Raw genomic sequence first — 26,732 nt, 5'->3', positions numbered from 1 at the left:
CTGAAGATCTGCTTTTAGGAGTCACTAACCAAGTCAGAGAGGGATTACTCACACTGCCAGCAAACTCACTCATTAATAAGCATTAGCAAGGCATCACCAAGCTCTTACCATGCGCCCTGCCTTGTGCTAGATATAATGACACAAAAATGAATAAAGCAGTCTGTCCTCAGAGAGCCCATGGTGTATTGTGGTGCTTCTCAGTGGTTCTGAAGAACTTTCCCAAAAAACAGATCCCAGGGGCCCCTTTAAACCAAATAAGTGGTAATCTGTGGGGGTGGAACCCAACCAATTTTGAAGTTCAGCCAGATTTGAAAGCCACTGTTCTAATGAGAGGGAGACTTTTACATAACAGAACACTCTTTCACAGGCTGGTCATGCAATAACAGAGAGATATTTAGGAGGGGGAGCTCTTTCCCCAGTTGGAGCTGGCTTTCTAGAGGAGGGACCCCTGGAGCTGAGTCTCAAAGGATGGGGAAGATTTAGTAGGGGTGGTCATACAGAAAGAGGTAGAGGGTAGGGAATTCAAAGCAGGATGAGCAAGCACCGAGTCGTGAGAAACAGCATGGCATGGACGGTGTGTAATGGGCAGTTCCCATAGTCCACTCAGTGTATGCAGACTTCAAAACAGGGAGTGGTGGGCAGTGGGGTTAAAATACAGGCAGAGGAGAAAGCATGGGAACCTTTGATGCCATGCCAAACACTGGGCTTTGTGCTTAATTTTGTACATAACAGGAGTCATTTAAATTTTTTTTTTTTTTTTCTTTGAGACAGAGTCTTGCTCTGTCGCCCAGGCTGGAGTGAGTGCAGTGGCATGATCTCGGCTCACTGGAAACTCTGCCTCCCAGGTTAAAATGATTCTCTTGCCTCAGCCTCCTGAGTAGCTGGGATTACAGTCACATGCCACCAAGCCTGGCTAATTTTTGTATTTTTAGTAGAGATGGGGTTTCACCATGTTGGCCAGGCTGTTCTTGAACTCCTGACCCCAAGTGATCCACCTGCCTCAGCCTCCCAAATTGCTGGCATTACAGGCATGAGCCACTGCGCCTGGCCTCATTTAAAGATTTTAAGCAGGGCAATGGCATGGTTGTTGTGAGTGTTTTAAAGATAACTTCGGGTATTGTAGAGGATAGATTTGAAGGAGATAAAGATTTGAGCCAGGAAAACCAGCTGAAGCTTGTGGCAGAGAAAAAAACAGGGCCTGAATGCAGACATGAGAGGAGGTCGGGGTGGGAAGGAGGGCTTGTGATTGACTGGGACAGGGCATTGAGAGAGAGGAAGATTGAAGGATGATGTCATTTTCAAACTCATGTGTCTGGAAGATGGTGGCACCATGCACTGAGACAGAACGAGAACAGGAGCAGATCTGGAGGAAGAAGGTGGGTTTAGCTGGTCAGATTCAGTCTGAGTGCCTGTGGGAATGGCCAAGAGGAGATGTCCAGCTGGCAGTTGGAGATGTGAGTCTGAAAGTGAAGGCAGAAGTCAGGGGTAGAGACATTAATTCGGAGGCAGCATATGGGTGGGAGTCCAATGCAAGAGTAGATGATATTACCCAGGGAGATGGGGAATAATGAGAGCAGTCTGCCAAGGATGGATCCCCCACGGAGCATGTAAGCACCCAGTGAAGGTAAGAGGAGCCCTTGAAGAGTTAGGAATAATTGGAGAGAGATGAGATTCCAGGGTGTGGAATCATGGACCCAAGGAACTACAGAGGTTCAAGGAAAAGGTGAAATCCTATAGGTTAAAGATCTTAAAATGTCCATTAAATTAGGCAGTTGGGAGGCCCATGTTGACCTTGACAAAGCAGTCTTGATGAAGTATCGGGATATAGCTTGGGAGAAGGATTGGGAGCTGAAGAAATATTGACTCTACAAGTTTGATAAGAGGAAGGAGAGGACATTTGGACACAGGGAACAGGAGAGGAAAGAGAATTATTTTAGGAAACACACTGATTCTTTCCTTCTCCACCTAAGGCTTTATCCTGGGCAATTCCACCTCTCACCTGTCTTGTGTTCACTTCCCCCTACCCATTTGATTTGAACTACCGCCTTGAGGAGTCGCAGACAGACACTGAATTTCATCATTTTTCAGTTATTTTCACTCACTCAGTTCTCTACCATTCATTGGGTTGCTGGGCATTTCAACACCTGTCAGCTGCTAGGGGTAGAGGGCTAGAAGGTTTGCAGCTCTGGGGTACAGAGAGAAGGCAGTAAGAGTATGCTCACTCACCACTCCTAAGCAGAGCCTGGGGACCTGCTATGCCTCACTGGTGAGCTCCTGGGGAGTTTCCAAGTGTTCTTAATAATTTGCCATCACAGAACACCTACCACAGCGCTTGGCGCCCCATGCAGAATACAGTGATTCAATCCTGACGATGAGTCCAGAAGGTATTGCAGTTCCCCAGAAACACTCTTACTGTCAGGAAGGCAATCCCAGGCTGGTACATTAGAGTTGGCTGCACTCTGGCTGATATGTCTCCACTCCTCATTCTTGCTCCCAACTGCTGAAACCTCACTGATTGTGGGAGTATGCAACCCAGCTCAAGTTCTCCTCTCCTATGGTGGTGGTGTGGCTGGGAGATGGGCTAAAAGCTCCCACCCATGAACCAGTCAACTTTCTCGATCATTTAACCAGAGCAACATTAGCTTGGTGTAGAGTTTAGGTAACAGGGCTTTCACATGATCACTTTGAGTGAAGATCAATCATTTCCCCATTAGAGGCTTCCTAAAGGACTCCAAAGGGGATTGCCATGGCCTTGGGAGGAAAGAATGAGGTCACGTAGTCAATAGCTCTGATAGCTCTGTCTCACACAGAATGCAACACTAGCAATGAACTCCAGGCAGACAGGCTGGCAAGTGGGTTGGAATCATGTGGCTGGCATCTCTCAACTCAGTAGTAGAGCTGGGTTCTCTCAACTCAGTAGTCCAAGGTCATTTCCACATGTTTCACCTTGACACATGGCAGGGCTAAACAAAACTACCAGAGAAACATTGCTTTTTCTCTGGCATTTCTTAAGTACAGGCCACTAGAGGGATAGAGGACAGTGGCAGGCAATGATGAGGCTCTGTGAAGGTTAAACACTGTCTAAAAACTGCCCAGAATAACTCCCATCTCCTAGTGAGGGTCCCTGTAGGTGTGCCCCCGTCCCCATCCATGTGGCTCAAGAAATCCGAAAGGCATATGGATCTTTATAACTCTGGTCAAAGGTTCAATGGAGAAGTTTGAACCTAATCTATAGGAAGATTAAGATGCTTTTTGTAAACTTTTGTAGTTACTGGTATATTTGTAATCCAGGACCATGAAACATCTAATGTCAGAGAAGCTGAGGACCTGGGAGCATGAAGGAAACTTGAGCTACCTGTCCAACTTTCTCATTTAAAATTAGGACACTAAGATCCAGAGAGAAGTCCTCGTCAAGCATGCTGACCAGGGATTAGGGTAGCAGGATAAGAAATGGCTTAGAGCCTCACAGCCCCTTTTCTTCAGCAAATAATATGTTTTGGGGTTGAGAGTCCATTCTTGCATGGCAAACAGGACTCTGGCTGACCCATAGGAAGAAGGGTTCGGTCCCATATCTTGCTTTGTTTCTTTTCCACCAATCCCCGAGAAACTCATCCCTACTGGAGATCCCTACCTCCTGGGGTATGTTCCATGCCATGTAGACGTGGCTTTTAAATTCATCCATCCAGACTTCAGCCACCCTGAGAGCGTTCCTGCGGACATGGGCGGTGAGGTCCTCTGTGTAGGGCTTGTGGGCTCGCTCAATGTGGGCAATCCGTGAGCAGGGCAGGACCTCCACACTCCCGCCACACTGCCATACCTGCAGAAGACATGGAGCCACTTGTCAGAGCCTGCCTGGCTCTGCCTTTCTACATCAGGCCTCAGGCAGCCACTTGACACGAGCAGGAAGAAATTCAGCCCCTTCACCTTGACTCCCCACATCACTCTCTGTGAGGGAGTAGGCCATACCTGATTTCTACTCCTATAGCAGCAGGATGGCTATGGAGTCATTAATTCATATATTGGTTCTTATTGCTGTGGATTTACCAACAAAAAAAATGAATGCACTTTTTTCCCTCCACCTGTGAGCCCTACCCCACCAAAAAAAGAGACCAGACATTTTGTTCCAAAGATCTGAATTCTCCTTGCACTTGGGGGAGAAGTTAACAAAACCCTTGATGATAGTCTGCAGCAGTGCTTGACATAGAGAACCAGCAAGACTCTCAGCAGAGACATCCTCTTCAAATGGACCACATGGGCCTGGACAAGAATTAGTGATCACCACAGAGAAGGGTGTCACCAGAAACCCTTCTTCTACTGCATCTTTCCCAGGCTCTGGGTTCTGACTGAATCTGAGGGAGAGCACTGCAAAGAAAGAAATGATATTAAACTTCTTAGCAACCTTGGTGAATAGGAGATTGATCCGAATGCAATTAGATTTTGAAAGATAAACCTTTGCGTTCTAAGTGTTAATGGGCAGCGTCTCAAAGCTCTTGCTACAATCTTTCCAGCCACCCTGACCTTTCAATGTTCCTGAACATGCACTTTTTTGTGCTTCTAGGCTTTGGTCCATTCTGCTGGTAATTTTAGAATGCCCCCCTGCCCCCAACTCCTTCAGCTGAAAAAATTCACCTCTCAAGACCTTGATCAGGCTGGGCACAGTGGCTCACACCTGTAATCTCAGCACTTTGGGAGGCTAAGGTGGGAGAATTGCTTGAGCCCAGGAGTTTGAGACAAGCCTGGGCAACATAGTGAGATCCTGTCTCTAAAACATTAAAAAAAAAATTTTTTTTAAAAAGACCTTGATTATATGGCCCCAACATTGTGGAGTCTTTGCTCGATTTTCAGAGTAGAGGCAATTTCTTCCTCCTCTGGCCCCCACAGACCTTGATATCACAACTTACCTGCTTATAGGTCAGCCTTACTCACTGACGGTATATTCCTGGAGGGCAAAACCTGTATCTCACTCACTCACCTAACAAAAGGCCAAGTACATAGAAGTACTTTGTAAGTACTTGCTGAATAAATAAATAAATGATTGATGCTTTATCATTCAATCAATCAATGTATAAATGGCTGACATTTACTGAATTTCAGGTGAATCTGAAATACCTGGTTAGAGCTGATGAACGTGGCTTCTGAGGGAAAGTAATCGAGATCTCCTGGTGGACAGTAGATATTACTTGCCAGATACTGTCAACATCACCATGAACTTGGTAGATGAAGTTCAGATATATAACATGTACCCATCAACAACAATAAGTCTGGGATAAAGCCAGATTTGGATTTAGCTTATTTTCCCTGTGTTAGTTTGGAAGGGAATGCTTTCCCTTTCACCCATCCATGTCACACCAGTTGGCCCCTATAGCCTCTAGGCTGTTGGAGTTGGAAGGTGGCTTACTGATTTATTACTCACTTAAGCTTGTTTTGCCTTGAGTGTATAACTTAGGACCAATAGAAAGGAAACTAACATCCTCATTGAGCATCTCCTATGTGCCAGGCACTGGACTGTACATTCAGGAAGGCAGCAAAACATGGTGGGTAGGTTATGAGCAGGGCTGGCCATGAGACTACTCAGGTTCATATCCTGGCTCTGCTCCATGCCTGCTATGTGATCTTGGGCAAGCCACTTGATCTCATTGTGCTTCTGTTTCCTCCTCTCCGTGGGGATCATGAGTACCTATCTCAGAAGGTCACTGAGAAAATTAAAGCAATTACATGCAACGTGCTTAAAAAATGCCTGGTGCATAATAAGCACGTGGTCATTCTTAGCTATTACTATCAAGCTGAACAGCACAATCTTTAGAATCACCCTGTGAGGCAGTTATTATGCCCAATTCCAAGTGAGAAAGTGGAAACTAAAGAATGTCCCTTGCCAGGCGCAGTGGCTCATGCATGTAATCCCAACACTTTGGGAGGCTGAGGTGGGTGGATCACTTGAGCTCAGGAGTTTGAGACCAACTTGGGTAACATGGTGAGACCTCATCTCTGCGGAAAATTTCAAAAAAAGTTAGCCAGGCATGGTGGCACATGCCTGTAGTCCCAGGAACTTGGAGGGTTGAGGCAAGAGGATCGCTTGAGCCCAGGAGGTGGAAGCTGCAGTGAGCCCTGATCGTGTCACACTGCACTCCAGCCTAGGCAACAGAGTGAGACCCTGTCTCAAAAAATAAAAAAATAAAAATAGTAATAAAAAAGGAAGGTCCCTTGCTCAAGAAACACACAGCTGATATTTAAGACAAAAGGATCTGTCTGGTCCCAAAGAAGCTCAACGAAGAGCCAACACTTCCCCCATGATGATCAAGCTTTGAAAGGAGTTCCCACATCCAGGAATGGTTCTGAGGATCATGAGAGGGTGGCGGTGAAGGCCCCAGGCTGTGCGCCTCCATTCCCAAGACCTGTACATTCTGGGGACGGTGCTGATTTCCAATTCACTTTGCTCAGGTTCTCTATGAAAACTTGTGAATCCATGAAGAAGTTATTGACAACACAAAGAGTCAGGGTAATGATTCTTTTTGCCACTGGAACAGAGGCTATTGCTTGACATATTTCAACAATACAACACAGAGCATGAGTCGTAACAAAACTGTTTTATTACAGGACCTGCTTCTTAAAGAGTCGGTTTCACCTTAGAGTGGGCACATCTGCCGTCATTCTAATCAGAATGGTGGTGCGGCCCCTCTCATCGTGCCTTTAGACACAGTACAAGGAGCGGCATGACTGTCTAGCACCTGAATTCACTCCCCTCTTCCCAACCCTGCAGCCACCTCCCTTGTCCAGGCCACCGACATCATCTCTCATTTGGACTTTGCCACAGACTCCAAACACCTGACCTCCCTCTTCCTGTATTCCTTCTCCAAGCTCTTCTCCACTCAGCAGCTGGAGTGATTGAAGGTGTAAGCTGGACCACTCCCTCTCCTGCACCATGCCCCTGGCACAGCCCCTGATCTGGGCTTGCCCCCCACCACCCCTCCAGCCCTGACCTTGTGCTCCCCAATACACTCTATGCTGCAGCCTCTATGCTGTAGCCACACTATTTTTTTTACTTCCTCTCACGTGGGTTTTTTTTCCCTTTCCTCAGACTTCTGCACATGCGATGACGTGCCCAAGCCTGCCTGCCTCCCTGACTCATCCTCCAAGTCTCAGTTCACTGTCACTTTGCTGCGCCCCCTTCTGCTAGGTTTACCTGGTGTGCTGTGTGGTCCTGCCTTGTTCCCTGATCTAACACCATTGCAATTGCCTGTTTAATCACCTCCTTCCCTCTTGCAAAATGTTCTCAAGCTTGTCACCAAATTGTCCCTTAGACACGTGCTAAAAGGTGCTAAGAGATCCTGGGTTTCCAGGGGAGGTGGGGCATCTGGGCCAGGTGGGAGTAGCATGTCGCACTTGAAAGCACAGCTTTGGAGTCTGTGGGAACTGGATTCACATTTGTCCTCTGCTACCTGCTACTGTGTCACCTTTGGCAGGTTACCTCCCTCCCAAGCCTCATTTCTGCCCTGTGGGTGAAGGGATGCAGTGTGGATAAGTGTTTAACATTGAGCCTACCTCAGTGTGAGCACTACGTGGATGGCGGTCAAGGAAGCAAAGACACCCTGGACATGGGGACAGGCCATCTGGGCCAGCTCTGGCCTCACCGAGTGCTTGTGGAGTGGTGTTGGGCTACGTAACCTCTTGTCTAACAAACACCCCTGACAATGGGTACCACACCGGGCTGTGGGCTCAGGAAGCCCCTGCTGAAGTGCTCAGGATACTGGAGGCCCTCAGTCTGTGTGAGTGCCTATTATTATTTCATGATAATTATTACGTTGCTGCTATTTGAACTGTACACCCACCTTTGGGGAGCAAACAGGCCACAGAAGACAGAGTTCTTCCCAAATGCCCAGCCCAGCAGAGGAGTGCACAAGGCTCCCTTCTCAGAGACAGGGAGCACTGGTCAACATCTCCAGTCCCCTCCTTTCTATGAAAGGGCACTCATCTATGGAGAGGGTAACAGCTTTTGCCTTGGCCACGGCATTTGGTTCTTGGCAGCATCTGGGCTTTGCAGCCAGAAGATGTGGACTCAGTATGTTTACCCTGCCACTTCTGGACCCTGCCCAATGGCACTGAAGCAAACAAGAGAAAGCCTGTGCTGGCCGACTCCTGGGAGATAAGTGGCTCCGCTGACCAATGGCTTGACCCAAGAGAGAATTTCAAAAGTCATACCCACAGCGCATCTCAGGGGCCCTCTGGGATGGTAGACAAAGGATAGGAAAGGAACTCATGGAGTCCAGCATTTGGAACTCATGGAGAATGACATCATGGAGCTTCTATGGAGGATTGGGAGGGGCAGGGGATAAGGAAGGGAGAGAAAGAGAGCTGGACCTGGCACATTAAATGTCCAATTCACAATTGGCACAATAGAGCAAGCCCCAAACCAGAGGGAGGATATACACAGGAAGGTCTGGGCTGGGGAAGCAGGGCAGCTGGACAGGGGATGAAGTGTGGGTACAGGGATGGCGTGGCATTATGAGCTCTGGTGGGTAGAGATGCCTAGGGAGAGAAGGCAGGTAGCTGGGTACCAAAGGGGTGCCTGAGAAATGAACACCAAGGGTTGGAAACAGAGAAGGCAGATATGGTCACAGGGAACAGGGCACAGGAAGCAACCACCAAGATGTAGAACCTAATTTCCACATACGATGGTGAAGGCATGTGCTGAGTCCTGCAGGCACTGGACACACCTGACGGCACATCAGCACAAGGCTGGGTCCTGAGGCTTCTGATGGGCACTGAGCAACACGTTTCTCGACTACACTAAGTTCTTTCCTGTCTCTGTGCCTTTGCACCTGCTATCGCACGTCCTGAATAATTTCTCCCCAACTTATGATCCAGCTCAAACACGACCTCTTTTGATTTGCCCAGTGTAAATTAGATCCCCTCTGAATACCTTTAGTGCCCTGCCTTTTTCTTCATAACACTTACTCAAAATACTTTTACTTCTTTATTTATTCTTTAAATGTGTGTCTCCCTTCACTGGGCTATAAGTGCCATGGAAACGGGATCGTGTCTGTGTGTTTACCACTGTATACATCAGCACCTGCCACTTAGTCTATATTCAATAACTATTATTTGAATGAGTGAATCCAGTAATCTGAGAGTCCTGGGCTTTCACTGACTATAGAGGCATGGTTTTAACTAGCTCAGCGGGATGCCCTAATAAAGGCCATAAACATAAAATGTGGCTAGATTTTACTGAACACAATGACTTTCTTCAAACTCAAGTGGTTTTTCAGCAAAGCTCTGACATTTAAGTGCATACTGCTGCAACCAAAGAGAGTTACTTGGGCTGCAGAGCTTAAATTAATGTCATAAAACCTAGGAAGTCATCAAATGAGCACAGGCGATAGCAGGCAGCTTCCTCCTGTGGAACCATGAACTCACTGGAGAGAAAGCTTCCAACCTCACGAAATGCTCAGATATGCCTACAGAGGAGCTGCTGGGACCACCTCCCACATGTGGCCAAGAACCTAAAGCGGATTGTAAAGTTACCTGGGGCAGAGCAAAATCACACTCACCACCGGCCCTTCCCAGAAAACCCTAGTCCTGTTATCACTTCTGAAGAAGATTGAAACACCCACCCAGAACTACAAGAAAGCATGGAAGTCTTAGGGGCCGGTGGAAAGGGTTTAAGTCCGGGCTGTGTCATATATTAGTCTTTGACTTGGACCTGTCTTTGGATGTCAGCTTTTTCTTGGGGATAATGATTCCCCAGGTTTAAAAGAGATGCTGTATATGACAAGCTCCCACAAGCAAAGGCGGGCATGTAGTGGGTTCTCAGGGAGGCTCAGATCACTTTCTTTTCCCAGGCTGAGGACCCACTGGTACAAGGTCAGGGTTACATCTTGTATTGGCCACTCACACAAACAAGCCTCCTGCTCCCAAGCCTCAATTTTTCCCAGCTGCCAAATGGGGGAGCTGGACTCAATGTTGTCTTAGATCCCCTCTACTTTTTGTATTCTGTGATTTTGCATTTTCTAGCCAGTGCCTCAAATGATGCCCAGTACTTGAGACACAACTAAGAGTTGTAAATTGGGTTAAAATAGGGACACATACTAGACAAAGCAACGGGATGTAGTTTGATCATCTTTTCTACTCTAAGAGTCATGACTGCTCCATAGTCTATGACAGGGATGTCAAATGAGTTTACACTCCTGTGTGAAATCCATTTGCTTGATAATATCCTTCCGAAGCACTGTGTTGGGAAGAATTCTGAGGCTCTCTCCAGTCTCAGTGGAGAAGCATGCCACAATTTATTCATTACAGTTACCATAGGTAAGGGACCACGGTTGGTGGCACTTCAACCTTGTACTTCATAGCCACATCCACAAGATCAGATCCCAGATACTCTCCAGCTTTCATCTTCTTATGACTTTTAATGAGCTCTTTGCTCTTGGCAAACTGTTCCCACGGTTCTCTTAGCCCAGAAAGCCTCCTTCCTGCTCTTCACATCCATCCAAAGCCGGCCTGGCCCAGCTCCTCCAAACTCTTGGAACTCGACACGTACGACTCATGTGGTCCTTATTTCTTGGCTCAAGTGGTTAATTATCTTTTTACGTGTAACTGTCTCACCTAACTTGGCTGCAAAAGCAGAGACAAGAGTGAAAAGCCAAAACCAGCAGGCCATGGGGAGGAAGATGAGGTGGATGCAGGCCGAGGCTGAGGCCTGGGGAGAGCTGGCAGAAGACCAGAAAGTCACTCACAGAGTGGCCGAACGGTCAGAGATGTAGGCAAACAATAGGGCTGGGCAGGACACTGACGCTCCAGGCATCCTCCAATTTTGTACCCTGGGCATTTCACTCACCTCACTCTATCCTGGCTCTGCATGGGAATAAGAAAGAGAAGAGAGGGCCAGGCATGGTGGCTCATGCCTGTAATCCCAGCACTTTGGGAGGCAGAGGCAGGTGGATCACCTGAGGTCAGGAGTTCGAGACCAGCCTGGCCAACATGGTGAAACCGTATCTCTACTAAAAATGCAAAAATTAGCTGGGCGTGGTGGTGGGTGCCTGTAATCCCAGCTACTCGGTAGGCTCAGGCAGGAGAATCGCTTGAACCCAGGAGGCGGAGGTTGCAGTGAGCCAAGATCGCACCATTGCACTCCAGCCTGGGCGACAAGAGGAAGACTTTGCCTCAGAAAACGAAAAAAAAAAAAAAAGGAAGAGAGGTCGAATCTGGACAAGGTCAACACAAAAGCCAGAGGCCATCAGCAAGTCAGGGGTCAGGGCGTGCAACAGAGCAGCCAGGATGAAGACAATGTCAGTGTGGAGATAACCTCCCTCCAAAATATCTCACTCCCACGCTGGCAACCTTTAGTCTCCAGATAAGAGCACATTCCTTAACATGGTTTGCAAGATCTCTGAGAACTGGCCCTGTCTATTTCCTGAAGCCTCATCTCTCATGCCATCTAGTTACATCCACTTATGCCATGGACATAGGTGGATCACATTCTTGGGTTTCTGTCCCCTCTTTCTGCCATTCTCTTTACTGGAAATTCCCATGACCCCACCACGTATACACTTATTTCCCTTGCTAATTCCCACCTACCTTCCCTGGCTGCCCTAGTTTTGGCTCATGCCTTGGCTATGCATTCCTGTATCACCTGTAAGTCCTCTTGCACAGTATGTGTGATAACTCTGTGTGTGTGTGCAGCTTAAAGACACATAGTACAAGGAACAACTGTTGACCTGCCACCAGTTGTTGACCTGCCACCCTGCTTAAGAAGCAATGCTTTGGCAGTAGCTTAGAAACCTCTGAGTGCTTTTCCTTACCCTGAGAGGTAACCTATTATCCTGAATTTTGTTAATAATTTCCTTGCCATAAACCTACACTGCACATTGTTTAGTTTTGCCTGTTTGTGAATGCTATATAAATGGAACCAGATTGTACACATCCTGCAACTTGCTTCTTGCTTCATTTATTTTCATTATCATAGTGTTCCATTGTATAAATATGCAGTAATTTATTTATGCTCTCTTTTGTTGGTCGACAGTCTTGTTTCCAGTATTACGGATGGTGCTCCTCGGAACACGCTTGTATGTGTCTCCTGGCACACGAGAGTGGGCAGGCCTCCATGTATTTATCTCACAGTGAAATTTCTGGAGCATAGGTTATATACACACGTTCAACTTTCCTAGGAAAAGTGACACTGTTCCAAATAATGTGGATCACATTATACTCCCACCAGCATGGATGAGGCTCATATTGCTTCCTATCCTTGCCAACATTTGACATTGTCCAACTTTAAAATTTTTGCCAATCTGATGGGCATGAAATTCTCCCTCGCTGCAGTTTTAATTTGCAACCTCCCCTGATTACTAGTGAGACAGAGGTTTTTTGTTGTTTATGCGCCCACAATACCGAACTCTGAGAGAAGGCTCATGTTAACTTTGTCCTCATCAAGACATTTCTGGTGCCTAAACAGGGCTGGCACATGAGAGGTGCTCAAAAAATATAAATTGCACGAATGAAGGAACCAGAGCTGGGCTTTAGTTCTGCGTTATCCTCAGTGCACTTTACTTGGTGCTCTCCCAGGTTTCCTGGGGTACATATTTAGTTATTTTAAAGTGTAAGGGAACATTTAAAATATCTGACAATGCTTATTCCTTTCATCAGAGCCTGCAGAAAAACACTCCCTGAGGATATGGTTTCCCAAGCCCTCTTTTTGCAATAAACACTTCCGAAGAGTCCTCTGTGTGGAATTGCTGCTTGGAAAAAAAAAAAAAAATGATGCTTTTTCTTGGAAGGTGTCCCCGAAAGGGTCTGAACATTTGGGTTAGCCCCAACAAACACTTGAAGCAGTTCCTCTGTTTGAAAGGGATCCCTCATAACTATCAGAGGCAGCAGGATTCATTGGGCAGAATTCCAAGGAGAGACAAGCTAGGCTGGAATGTCTGGAAGCTTTCCATGAAGAAAAACTTAAAAGACTGTTTTGCAGGAATCTGGGATTTGCTGAAACAGCTGCTTACCCACAGGAAACCCAGTGTCAAGTTAGAGGGGCAACAGTAATGTGTCATTTTCAGCAAACTGGCCCATCCCATACAGAGGGCCTGGCTTTTCCTTGGACCCCAATGCTCTGCCTATAATGATTGGGCCACAGGAGTTCAGGGAAGGACATTCCAGGAGGACTGCTTTGCAAACGTGTGGTCATTGAGACTAGAAGATATCTTTAATGGCTCTGACCAAGAAGGGCTTATTCGTGGTTACCTCAAATCTCATATCAGCCAACAGGCCTGATTACTATTGTTCAAACTCAGGCCAGATGGGACTCAAGACAAGTTGGAAAAAGGAAGACATCAGGCTCTGACATACAGGGGTTGGGAAACTGAGCCAGGAGTAGGGTGGTCTCCAAAGGTGTGGCAGAGACCCCTATTGCTCACTGACACCTGGGTGCTCCTCCACATTTCCCTGCACCCCTTGCAGTCAGGAGGGTGCAAACTGATGACATGAGAGAGGACATGGCCTCTGCCACTTCCTGGGCAAGGTGGGTGACTGTCCAGTGTGTCTCCTTAGGTGCACTTCTACTCCCCACCCCACCATCTGCTGGATGTTTAAGCCAGGGTGAACTTGAAGTTCAAAGATGCTGAGCCCACAAGAGAAGCAATCAGAGTCCCCAAGTCACTACTTGGAGAAAAGCTGCCCAGGAGAGCCTCCCAGCCAGCCTTCAGGGGACTGTGTAAGCAAAATAGGACACTTCCTGGGTAATCTCTATTTCCAGCAGTTCTGAGAGCTGCTGTTTCAGTCTGTGATGCTGCCAGTATGTAAAGAGGCAAGGTGACCAAAGCGGCATGGTCCCTGAAGGCACCAGTTGCCAGAGGTTCAATCTATTGTGTGGGGCTCATAGGAGAAAGCTCCAGGCATAGGGAGATGGAGTGTCTGGAAGGTGACCACTTCCCAATTCCAGCTGATGAGTCCATTCAAAGCAAGACTCCACTAGAGGCTGAGGATGCAGGGAGCAGATCTAGCCCCAAGGGGTGAGAGAGGGAGCTGCAAGGGGCAGGCAGGGCATTAGGACTCCTGCACATCGGGCTGCCATGAGAGTTTGGTTCAAACTCAGAACCAGAGCAGAGGGCAGAAAACCAAGGGTGAAGCTAGCCAGAGTGGTAGAGGAAAGGTCCAGGCTTGAAGATGACATACAGTTCCAGGTTCCTTGGAAAGCCACAGACAGAAGCCCTGTGGCAACTCCACTTATGCAAGAGGGAGCTAGCTGGTGAGGCCAGGGTTGCAGCCACACTCTTCCAACCCTTGTCAGGGGACACAAAATCTAGAAGGAGCTGACCCTCACAGCTTCCCAATGCACAAGGCTGGGAAGGTAAGCTAGTTCAAGTCCAGGCATATCTATGGAACCAAAACCCTATAGAAGCCCCAAACTCAGAGACAGAAGTATTAGCAAGTTCCAAATCAGGGTCCCATTGACACCTGTGCTATCTACTGTAATCACTTCTTTATTTTGAAATAAGATCTCTAGCCCCCATTACTGTCACTGGTGCTGCCAGAGAATGACAATGAGCTTAAATGTCATAGGGATTGGGGAGCAATTTTGTAAATTCCAAATAAAAACCTTCCCATCCCTAATCTGAGAGTCATTTTTATCAGCTGACGGGGCTCATCTATCTACTCAGCATGTTCAGAGCCCTTTTGTGGGGGTTAAGTCCCTTTCAATTGCTGTGAGGCACCATCTCCTTGTGGACGTGCTTGTGCTATCCAGCTACTATTCAAAGCGCATCTCCTGGACCATGTTTAATTTATACTTTGCTATATGAAGATGAAACATTTACTCATTTAAAATATTTCTTTTTTTATGTCTCTAATCAGTGGCTGTTTCTTTCCTCTCTCTGAAGCTTAATCGAATCAGAAACAAATCCCACACATATGAATGGCTCATAAGCATGTCCCAGTCAGATTCAAATTGGCCGTCCATACTAGATGCCCCCAAAAGGATGACACTGGCCCAAAGAAGGACTCTTTAAACCAGTGTCCAAAGAGTGTTGCCATAATAAGCCAGGAGGGTCCTTTCTGAAATCCAGGGTAGATACACTCTGTCATTCCCAGCACCATGGAGCCAACTGATGACAGGTAATGGTTGTGTCATTGAGATGGGGTTGGTGGGAGGCAACGTGGCCAAGCCTGGGAGCAGACATCAGAGGAATGTCTGGTGTCTATATGTCTGGCTGAAGTATCATCCTCACGCTTGGCTCAGTGGGGCCCTTTTATCAAATGATACACATGAGGCTGAGATGCTGAACATTCTCTCACTCAGAAATGATATTTGTTCTAAAGAGCTTCCCCTCTTAATCAAATGAAACTCAGATTATAAACGCTGGTATGCTACGTCTTCTCTTAAAGGATTTGCCCTTTTCGTAGACATCAGAATGAATCATCAGCATGGGCATCATCACTGGTGTCGTCTCTGAAAGTCACCGATAGCAAACTCTCATTTAATACAGATTTACAAAAGGGATCAGCATACTGCAATAGAGTAGAACTGAAGGGAACCTAACCAGGACCTTCCATCATTTCCCAGGTGAGCAAACTAAGGTTCAGGGTCACGGGATAATGTAGAAGCACGGTAAGATATGGATCCAAGAGCCTGCCTTTTGGAAGACAGGAAGTCATTATGGTTCAGAGCATAGCCTCTGGGGCCAAACAGTCTTGGTGTCAAGTCCTACATTTCCCATTTGCTGAACTGGTGACTTTAGGCAATTCACTTCACCTTCCAACGCTCAGTTTCCTTGTCTATGAAATGGAGATAAAAGTGATACATTCCAAAGATAGTTGTGTGAATTAAATGACATAATACACAGAAACAGTTTATTTCATCACCTGGAAGAAGTTTAGAGCCCCCTAAGTATTAGCTATAATTATTATCACTATCATATTCCATCGATTATAAGATTCATTACTGCTATACCACAGCTTTTCAGGGCAGGAGAAAACACACTACATTCCTCTGAGTTCAAGATTTATATACCCAAGTGCCTACGTCTCACCTTCACTCTCATGTGTCTCAGGCATTTCAAGCTTACCATGTCCAAAATGAAGTTCCTGATTTTCTTCCCTGCCTCCCCATCTGTCCCTTAGTCTGCCCCTCATCCATCTAATAGCCGAAGCCTGTAACCTGTAATTCATCTGTAGCAATGTCTTCTTCCTCCCTCTCCACATCCAATACATCAGCAAAAGCAGACAGTTCTACCTCCTAAATATAGCTTGAATTTAATCACTTCTCTCCAACTGCACAGCCAACATCCTGGTCCAAGTCCCTATTATTTTTGTGTGGGCATCTCCATCCAGAGCCTCTTCCCCGGTCTTTCTGTGTTGTCATGCTGCCCTTCAATCTGTATTGCCCTCCAATCCACTTTTTAAAATTATACATCAGAGCATGTCCCTCCTCTGCTTGAATGCAGTTCAGCAATTATTTACTGAGCACTTAATATGTGCCAGTCTTTGTTGTAGGAGATGGGAATCTTATCACAGAACAAAATATAAAAAATCCCTGACTTTCTGATACTTACACTGTGTTTTTTCTGTTACAGCACTTCCTGTGGACTGAATTGTCTCCCCCTTCCTCAAATCCGTATGCTGAGGCTGTAACTCCCTATATGACTATATTGGAAATGGGGCATTTAAGGAGGTGATTAAACATGCACAAAAAATTCTCAGTAGAATGACCATATGTTCTGGTTCACTGAAATCCCAAATAAGTATCTGTCTTAAAATCACGGTGTTACTAATCTTTTCCCTCCCCTAGTCCATGATTTCTCTATATTACTACAATCCTAGTGCAGTGAAAATTAAGCATGTCATCAAGACCCTCACTTACCGATGTACAGCATTTGCAGCAGGCCTGAGGAATAAAATAGAGCACCCCACCATTCAGTGCTCCAAGCCAGGATAGAGACCAGAGCCCTGCCTCGTGAACTTTCCCAAACTAGACAGACAGAGAGAGAGAGAGACAGGACCTAAAGGAGTAAATGGTGTTCCTGGGCCATTTACACCAGGGGTTAACTCTTTACTTTCAGGACTGACTTTGTATACAGGTAGGCTTTGTTTTATAGAAAAACTTGTGTGCAGGAGTAATTTCTGGATACCAGACTTTATAGAAAAACTTGTGTGCAAGGGTAATTTCTGGATACCAGCACCCACAGCACTAGAAAAAAACGTGCTCACGGGTACCCTGCCCCTTGCATTGCTTTACAAAGCCAAGAACACTTGTATTTGGAGATGCCCCTGACCCCTCCTTCTGCAACTTCAGATTTATGAATATCAGGTCTTGTCCAAGGAAGACCACAGCAGTGTCAGAGCAGGAGGAGAAGGAACTCTTGCTCATTTTGTGGCAGTTCTTCTGAGGAACTGATTCTGGCCTTGCTTGGTGGTCTCTTTCAGGAAAACTAGAATAACAATGTAATGGTGGCCAAGAAGCTACCTTCCAGGATCTGATACAAACCAGCATGCAGACTCAGCTAAAGAAGAACAAAGAACAAAAATGGAAACAAAAGGAAGACAGAAAATGACTCTGGGGAGCTTTAACATACATTGTGAACTTCCAGGTTTCTTTGGCTTTTGTTTTTGCTTTTTTCCAAAATTCAGGAAATTAAACATTGATACATGACTATTATCAAATCCCCAGTCTATAATCAAAGTTCACCAATTGTCTCAATCAAAGCCTTTATGGCTATGTTTCCCCTTCATCCCAACTTTTTAAGAAGGTAAAAATTTCCTTCGGGTTGACTCCCCAAATCCTTTATCAATTGTTACCTCGTTTGTGCATGTTATTAATCTCTCTTTTATACAGCTCCCTCATTGAACGCAATTGAAAAAACCTATGTGTGAAGACCATTCCTGAGTAAAATTGTTCATGGGCACTCTCCTTCTGCTCCCCACCATTTCTAGCTAATCGCTTCATTATGTACTTTTTAAATTGCTTTGTTCTGTAGGGATTAATTTTGCACTTATCTTCACTAACCATAAAACTTTTACAACATACTTTTAAACTGCATCTACTCAGCTGCTGATTTGTAATTGCAAAAAGTCACTCCACGGCTGGCTGGTGAGCTAGGAGATAACACGCAATGGCCACGGAGCTTTCTGCTCCATGTTTTCAGATGCCTTCCTGGAGCCGCTGGGTATGGGGCAGACCAATCGGTTCTAGACTGGCTGCTTGGGGTACCGAAATGTCCTTATATATAGAGATCACCAGCTAGGGAACACCATCAAATCCCAGAAGCTTTGGCCTCAGAGGCCTCAGGTTGCTCCGACCTCAAAGGCCTTGGGAATTTCAAGCCCTACAGGTCCCAGGAGAAGGTCTATCTACAGCTGACCACCTAGAAGGCAACAAAATTTCAACTACTCTCTCAAGGTCAAGTCTGTACTTTCTCAAGGCTCAGGCACTTGCCCTCTGCCTACAAGCAGGCACTAGATTCCCAGTCTTCAAGGAGTCCCTCTGCCTCCCTTTCTGGTCAAATACAATCTCTAAACTCTCCACCTTCCATCAATCTCCACCCACTCCCTCCTTAGCCCTTTGATATCTGTCTTCTATCACTTCCCCTTGACTCCAACTATTCCCTCCAAAGCCTTCTTATGGCTGTATCTAATGCCTTTTCTCCATTTGCTTTCTCAGAGCACAGGCTGTTCGTTCATAGGCTTTGGCCAGAACTGTGTTTAAATCCAGGCTTCTCCACTTTTTCTCTTGGGACCAGGGCAAGTTCCTTAACTTCTCTGAGCCTCAGTGGTCTCATCTGTAAAATGGTAACAGTAGTTCTGGTTTTCTGTGATTCTTGGGAGGGGTAAATGACATACAGCATAAAACTCACTAGAATATGAGTTCTATGAGGGCAAACCTAAGTTATCTCATTCATCACTGCATATCCAGTGCTTGGCACAGCATCTAGAATGGTAGGTGCTTTATAAATATTTATTGAATAAATGCACTAAATACAAAATAAATGTTCAACAAATGGTAGCTATTATCATTAGTATTCATGTTTGCCTGCCTGTCTGAGTTCTGAAATGCTGCCTTCCCCTAACATCTGTGATTTTCCACCAATACAGCTCCTATCTTTCTGGCTGATTCTTCTCTGTGGCTGTGGGATCACACTGTCCCTGCCTCCATCTCCTATGCGTGTCCAATTCTATAATCTCTTCTCTTTTCAGAAATGGTCACATAGAGGGCACCCGATCCCATTGTCTTACCTCAAAGTTTTTTCTTTCTTTTTACCTTAGTTTTATAGTTTTGGCTTTCTGTTGAATCCAGGTATTATATTTCTCTCTATCTTAACACCAACTACATATTACGGAATATATGTTCACTGTATGAATGAGTAGACAGATGAATAATGCAAGCTTTTTGGTTATTTCCACTCTTATTTCTAATGCCAAACGGGCCACATTTTCCCCCTCAAACTATCTCGAAGTCTCCTTTAGCCAATGGCACCCTCAAACCTCCCATCATCTGAGTTTGAAATATCAATGCCATCTTTGTTGGACACTTAATAACTCATTTATAAGAACTAGGAAAGACTAAGTCTTGACTTCTAATAATCATTCAAATTATTAAAATCCAAAACAATTCTAAGGGAACAGATGGACAATGACTTAGCTAAGGCTGTGGGTCATTGGGAAAATTCCCTTTGGAAGCACAAAGGCCTGCAAGCTTGAAATCTGTTTGGTGTCTTTTGAAATTCTTGGTCTCAGAAGACCACATAGATAAACACTTACACCACCATACAACTGTCAGCCTTCGGCCGGGCGCAGTGGCTCACGCTTGTAATCCCAGCACTTTGGGAGGCCGATGCGGGCGGATCACGAGGTCAGGAGATCGAGACCACGGTGAAACCCCGTCTCTACTAAAAATACAACTGTCAGCCTTCTCTAGGTGTTACCCCACCACAGCAGCTGAAGGACAATGCTAAAGGGATTCCAATTCATGACAAAATGATACAAAACAGTGGCAAAGCTCACAGCCCCAATCCACACAAAACACACACACACACACACACACACACACACACACACACACACACACAACACACACACACACACACACACACACACACACACACACACACACACAGACATATTATCCCAAGCTCTCAGGTTATTCTGAACTCCAGCTGGCTTGAGCCAACCATAACATTTAGAAGCAACTAGAAACTAAAATCCAATTTAAGGTGTTTAATTTTCTCTGCCTCCAGGGATGGGAAATAAAAGAATCTGCTTGCAGCTTTTCTGTGAGACGTTGTATCTGGTGGTTTTCTGAGACCTTTTCAGCAAAGCAAAAATGCTGGTCCCCAGACCCCTTTCTCCTCACATCTCTCTAACTATGTGGGCAAAGACTAGGTTGCTTTACCTGAAACTGTGGTGTCCAATGTTTTTAATTAATTTCCTTATGGCTAGCTGAGAACAGCCATGATACTAACAGTCAGCTGAGATTACTCAGACCTCTGGGTCCAAGGCCTTTGGGGAGAACCACATACCCAGTCTATCATGTGCTTCAATAGCACACATTAACCTGTACACATTAACCTGCCTGGACTGCCTTCACTGGTAATTTTAGTGAAGTCTCCAGCCCTTTAACCATGGATACATATTTTTTAAAGTCTCAAATAGTGATGATGCCCGTTCTAGGCAATTGCCAGGGACCCTTCCTTGCTTTCTCTTCCTCCTCTTTGTCTCTGTTCCCCTGGGCCCAGATTTCTGACTTCCTCTCTGTTCTGGCTCCTCTCATTTAGTAATCCCCCATCTGTCTCCTTCCTGACTCTGTGGACTCTGGCTCAGCCCTTGACTGTTACCCCTTCAGTTCTGAAGTCTCCTGCCACGTCCAGTGAGGACATTGTGTAGTATCATCTGATTTAGGCCTCAGCACTCCTGAGAGATGCGGCTGAATCACTGAGCACTGAAATGGTACTGTGGTCATTTTCCAAAGCAATGCTGGCCCGAGTTAACCCTTGAAATTAACCTTTATGCCATCAATGATTTTAAACCCCGAAGGTAAAGGTGGAAAAACAACACGACATAGTGATTAAGGCATTCATTTTAAAACTAGTCAGGCTGGTTCTAATCTTGAGTGGTCCTGGGTAAGGAGGGAGTTATTTAATCTAATTTCCTCCAGGTTTCTAATTTACAAAGTAGGGATAACAGCATGGACCTCACAGGGATCATACAACAATTAATAATACACACAAGTGATTGCCAAATAGCATACAATAAATGAAAGTTCCTTTTGGATGAAATTCTTGGCCTCAGAAGACCACATAGATAAACATACTATGTTATAACACTTACTCCACCGTACAACAATGGGTCTGCTTTATGGAATAAAGCACCTGCTTCTGTTGCCCAAGAGTATACATCACTACACCAAATCTCAGACGTCCCAGACCTTGACAGGTCAATGCTGACAGGTCAAATCCCCATCTTCAGGACGCTCACTCCTTCCTCAGGAGTCTGCCTCAATGCCACCTCCCTTGTGAAGCCCCACCCAACTCCCCCAGGTGGAGTGGTTGCTCCCCCCTGGTGCTCTCGCAATGCAGCAGGATCTTTCAGCCTTGCTGTTTTGACCCTGAGCAGGCTGTGCCCTGTTTAGCACATTAACCTGAATTACGCTCAGTGATGAATTTTCACTCAGAAACTCTTTTTTGAGTAAATGTCACTAAGCCAATTTAATTCTCTTCATCAATTTTCTATATGACAAAATTAAAATATTTCCGTCTATACTAATTTTCTAGTTTTATTTTAGCAGAATTATTTTCACTGGGGTTAACACTTTTTTGCATTGATTTTACAACTAAGATAGGGTTCTTCTATCAGTATGCTTTTACCCATAACACATTTTATAATTATGGCCTCCATCACAGGGTTTTTCTTGGTGGTAATGATTTCCACCAAGTTTAGTTTTCCTGAATCAAATTTTGCAAATGTAAATCATGTTAACATTCATTTCTTCAGGCAACTTTTTAGCTTTTATAGTTTTTGCTATGCTCATTTTTATTTGTTGCTTTAGCTTGAGTTGATTATCTTTACCATTACTCATTGATTGGAAAAAACAAGGTAATTGTTTGCATTTTTTGATTTTTAAATAACAATTTCTAAGAAATACCACATAAAAAGTGTAGCAGGTTGAGTTGTGTACTTGTTACTGTTGCCATTGGTAGATCAAAGAACACAGAAAGTCCTCAAAGTCAAAATGGAAGGAGGGATCAAACATTCTGTTTAAGCTCATGACGTTTTCTACAGTCTGAGATGGGTAGTCAGAACGTGGTAAGGTGGTTGTCTCTCCAGCTAGGCTGAGAGCCACTCAAAGGCAGGGGCTGTCATTCATCTCCAATTTCCCAGCAGGGGGAAAGTGAATGTTTGAAGGATGAATGAATGAATAAATAATGAACCACCTGGAAGTGATGGGAAATTTTGTCAGGTTTCTTACTGAAGACCACAATGCTATGCCCTCTTAGACCAGGCATAAATGGCTTCCGAAGCCACCTTTCTTGGGTTCAAATCGCATCTTTACCACTTACCAGTCATGTAACCTTGGGCAAGTTATATCACCTCTCTCTGTGCTTCAGTATATCCATCTGTAAGTGGAGATAGTAATAGTACCTGCATTTCAAGGTACTGCAAGGATTAAGTGAATTAATACATATAAAGCACTTAGGACAGTAGCTCACATATAATAACTACCATATTACTATTAATCATTAGTATTATGGTCATAAAGTTTATCTTTCTATCTATCTTTCTAGTGATACTTGAAGATGTCCTAACATAGGGAGCTCACTGTATCATTAGCATCTATTTTTTTATGGTTCTAATTTATGTTTCTGATATTGAGTAACTACATCTCTTACAGCTTATACTCACTGTTAATAGCTCTGACTTTCTGAGGCATATAGAATATATTTTCTTATATGTGACTGGTCTGTAAATTCAAAGCTTGCTCTCTCAGCACATACTAGGCTCCAAGCACCATTATGAAAATTAAACAGCCATAAATCCTGACATCATGTGTTTTAAAGTCCAGCAGGAAAGAAGAGGGAAAGATGATATTTGTGTCTTGCCTAGATCTTCCCCTCCTTTGAATCCAAGACCTTTCTGCATTGGTTTGCTGGCTAAATTCACCCTGTGGACTTACAAACATAAAGCCTATAAAAATGAAATTGTGTGATATTAGTACATAAATAGACCAACAGATCAATGAAACCAAAATAGAAAATCCAGAAACAGACCCAAAAGTATGTGGCAATTTATTGTACAATAAAGGTAATTTTGCAAAGCAGTGAGGAAAGATATTATTTTGAATAGAAGGTGTTAGGATAACTGGGTGACCATATAGGAAAATAAGACATTGGATCCATTCCTCACACCAAACTGCAGGATCAATTCTGAATGAATTGGAGATTAAAATGTAAAAAATACAGTCATATAAGTATTAGAAGAAAACATAAGTGAATTTCTTTGTAACCTGAGAGTGGGTAAGATTTTCTATGATTAAAATCTGGAAGCAAGAAGAAAAAAGTTTGCTTACATGAAACAGAAAAAACATGAAAAAAGCAGCCTTTGGATGGCAAAACAAACAAACAAACAAACGTGAGAAGTAAAATCAAGACAAGTAACAAACTGGGAGAAAATACTTGCAATTTGGATGATGGGCAAAGTATTACCATCTCTAATGTGTAAAGATATTTAAAAATAGAAGACTAACAACCCTGTAGGAAAGTGGGCCAAAGATACAGCTTACAGAAAAAAGAAATGCAAATAGCCTTAATCATATGAAAATCTTTTCAACCTAGTTCTTAATAAGAGAAATGCAAATTAAAACTGCCCTGAAAGGCCTTTCTCATCTGTCAGATTGGTTAAAAAAAATATTTCACAACATACTTTGTTGGTATGGCTGTGAGAAGACAGGCACCTTCATCATTCCTGGTGGGAAAAATATTACCCCTCTGAAATACTACCCCTCTGGAGGGATATTTGATGATGTCTAGCAAAGTTACATATGCATTTACCCTTTGACTTCACAATTCCATTTCTAGGAATCTATCCAAAAGATAACCAATAAAAATATGAAAAAGTATGCAAAAGACTATTAATTATAGCACTACGCTCTCAAAAGGAAATTGGTAGAATAAACTATAAAATGTTTATGCATTTGAGTAGTATGCAACTGTAAGAAAGGAATGAGGAATATCTCTATATACTGTTATAGAACAATCTTCAGAAAAAAATGAGATAATAAAAATGTGCATAGTATACTACCGTTTATCCAATAAAGGGGACCTGCGAATATATTCACACTTTCTTGCCTTTTTTCAAAGTATTAAGTAAAACAAACAAAACTAAATGTTTACATTGGAAATAGTGAGAAAACAGGATGAAGAGAACAATGCTGAAACTTCCTTATTTTGTAGATTTGACTTTGGACTGTATATTTACCTCATTTTTATAAACTAAATATAAATTTATACGACTGTAAACATTTAAATATAAAAGTCAGAAGCAAAATGAAACAACTGATCATACTTCTTAAGTTGGTAGGACAACTGTACAGAGAGGAACACTTCTAGATAACTGTGGATAATAGTAATTTGACTGTACATCCTAGTGGGATAAAATCTAAAGAAGAAATGCAAAATAAATTAAACCATTTAATTTATCACATCATTGGTGGTAGCATTGTCATTAATATGCTGAAACAGTCTTGTGCATTCTGGGGAATAAAATAAACAGGTACCTATGTTGTTGTCATCAAGAACCAGAAATTTTGGCATGAAAGAAAGGAAATATAGATGTAAAACTGATGAAGTAAAATTCTGTTGTCCTAAGTTTGAATGAGAAAGATCATCATGAATGCCTGAAATATTTTAGCTCTATAATAATAATAATAATAATAATAATAATTTCTAGCTCTGACTACTGAAAAGACCTAGAAACATGGACCAACCCAGTAGCAATGAGCATGCCCAGTGCCCAGATTGTGGTTTTAAATACCATTTCTCACTAACAGTAAGCTGGGTTCCTTAGGGAAGTAGCTAATTACAAGTCTGGAGCAGGAAATGTGTAAGATGAGCCTAGAACCCTCCTCGTGGCAGGGAAGCCATTAAAGAGTCAAAAGGACCCATGGACAAATGTCAACAGGCTCCAATGGACAAAGGTGGGACATTTGCAAGTCAATAAGGACATTAAATGTATGTAAGGATAATTAATTGAAATACATCGAATATGTTTAAACCCATAAGTTCACAGAGATACTAAAAAACGAATTGGTCCCCTTTGGAGGGTGGTTGAGAATAAATTCATTATTTTGAAAGCTATTATAGAAAGAACTATTTATCCTGACTTTTCCAAATGAATTTATTTGTACTTCTGGGCAACCAAGGAATGGATTATTGTAAATGTCTCTACAAGAAGTATTTCAGCTAATAAATGAGGAAAGAGAAATAAAATTAAAATATTACTATTTGGTAACCCCTAAGGAATTACTGAATCTAGGCAATAATCAGCAATGATGGTTAGCATCACAAATGGGAACACAAGTAGACATCATGTACCTCATGAAGGAAGTACACACATACTGTCTATGAAATATTCTTGCTACAAAATTGAACCTAAATCTTTAGATTTAACTACCAATTTAGATGAAATATATGGGACAGAAGGACCTGTTAAATGACATCAGGGGAATGTAATCAAGAAAATCTAGACTGTGAGAATCTCTGCAGGAAAAATGACACGATCTCTTCAAAAATGAAATTACAAGGGGGGGAAAAAAAGAGATGGAGAAAGATATTCAGTAGGTTGTGGAGACTGGAAAGACAAATTAACCAACTGAATCTTGATTCAAGCAAACAAATTGTAGAACAAAACAAAAACTTATGAAAGAATTAGAAAAATGTGTATACTCGAATATTTGACAGCATTACAGTATTCTTTTCAACCCTTTTAGGACTGAAAATAGCATTGTGGCCATGGTTCTTTAAAAGTCCTTATCTATTTTGGATGCATACTGAAATATTTTTGATGAAATGATATGATGTCTGAGATTTCCCTCAAAATAACTAGAGTTAGGTGGGGGATTAGGCAGAGGTAAAGATGAAACCAAATTGGCCATAAGTTGACAATATTGAAACAAGGTAACAACTGCAATGGGATTTATTTTACTATCTCTCTGTTTCTGTATATATTTGATATTGTCCATAATAAAGAGTTTTTTCTCTTTTTTCTTTTCATTATTTCTTCTAAAAATGGGATATGAGTGCAGAACGTGCAGGTTTGTTCCATAGGTATGCATGTGCCATGGTGGTATGCTGCACCTATTGACCCATCCTTTAAGTTCCCTTCCCTCAACTCCCAACCCCCAACAGGCCTTGGTGTGTGTTGTTCCCTTCTCTGTGTCCATGTGTTCTCAGTGTTCAACTTCCACTTATGAGTGAGAACATGTGGTGTTTGGTTTTCTGTTCCTGTGTTAGTTTGCTGAGGATGATGGCTTCCAGCTTCATCCATGTCCCCACAAAGGACAGGTTCTCATTCCTTTTTATGGCTGCATGGTATTCCATGGTGTATATGTACCACATTTTCTTTATCCAGGCTATCATTGACGGGCATTTGGGTTGGTTCCACGTCTTTGTTATTGTAAATAGTGCTGCAATAAACATACATGTACATGTGTCTTTATAGTAGAAAGATTTATATTCCTTTGGGTATATGCCCAGTAATGGGAT

General features: G+C 43.7%; 1 protein-coding gene across 2 annotated transcripts in view; it reads right to left on the bottom strand.

The window, feature by feature from the left end:
- Positions 1 to 26,732, bottom strand: part of GALNT18 (polypeptide N-acetylgalactosaminyltransferase 18) — a 350,732-nt gene that overhangs the window by 65,947 nt on the left and 258,053 nt on the right. The window contains exon 7 of one of the 2 annotated variants that reach the window (XM_032166608.2): positions 3,632 to 3,817. The exons of the other annotated variant lie outside the window; for it this stretch is intronic. Within the exon in view, the coding sequence (XP_032022499.1) occupies positions 3,632 to 3,817 (186 nt within the window). The remainder of the gene's footprint in view (positions 1 to 3,631; positions 3,818 to 26,732) is intronic. 2 annotated transcript variants of the gene reach the window in all.

The sequence above is a fragment of the Hylobates moloch genome, unplaced genomic scaffold, assembly GCF_009828535.3.
Source record: "Hylobates moloch isolate HMO894 unplaced genomic scaffold, HMol_V3 SCAFFOLD_11, whole genome shotgun sequence".
NCBI lineage: Eukaryota > Metazoa > Chordata > Mammalia > Primates > Hylobatidae > Hylobates > Hylobates moloch.
This window is presented reverse-complemented; position numbering and strand designations above follow the sequence as displayed.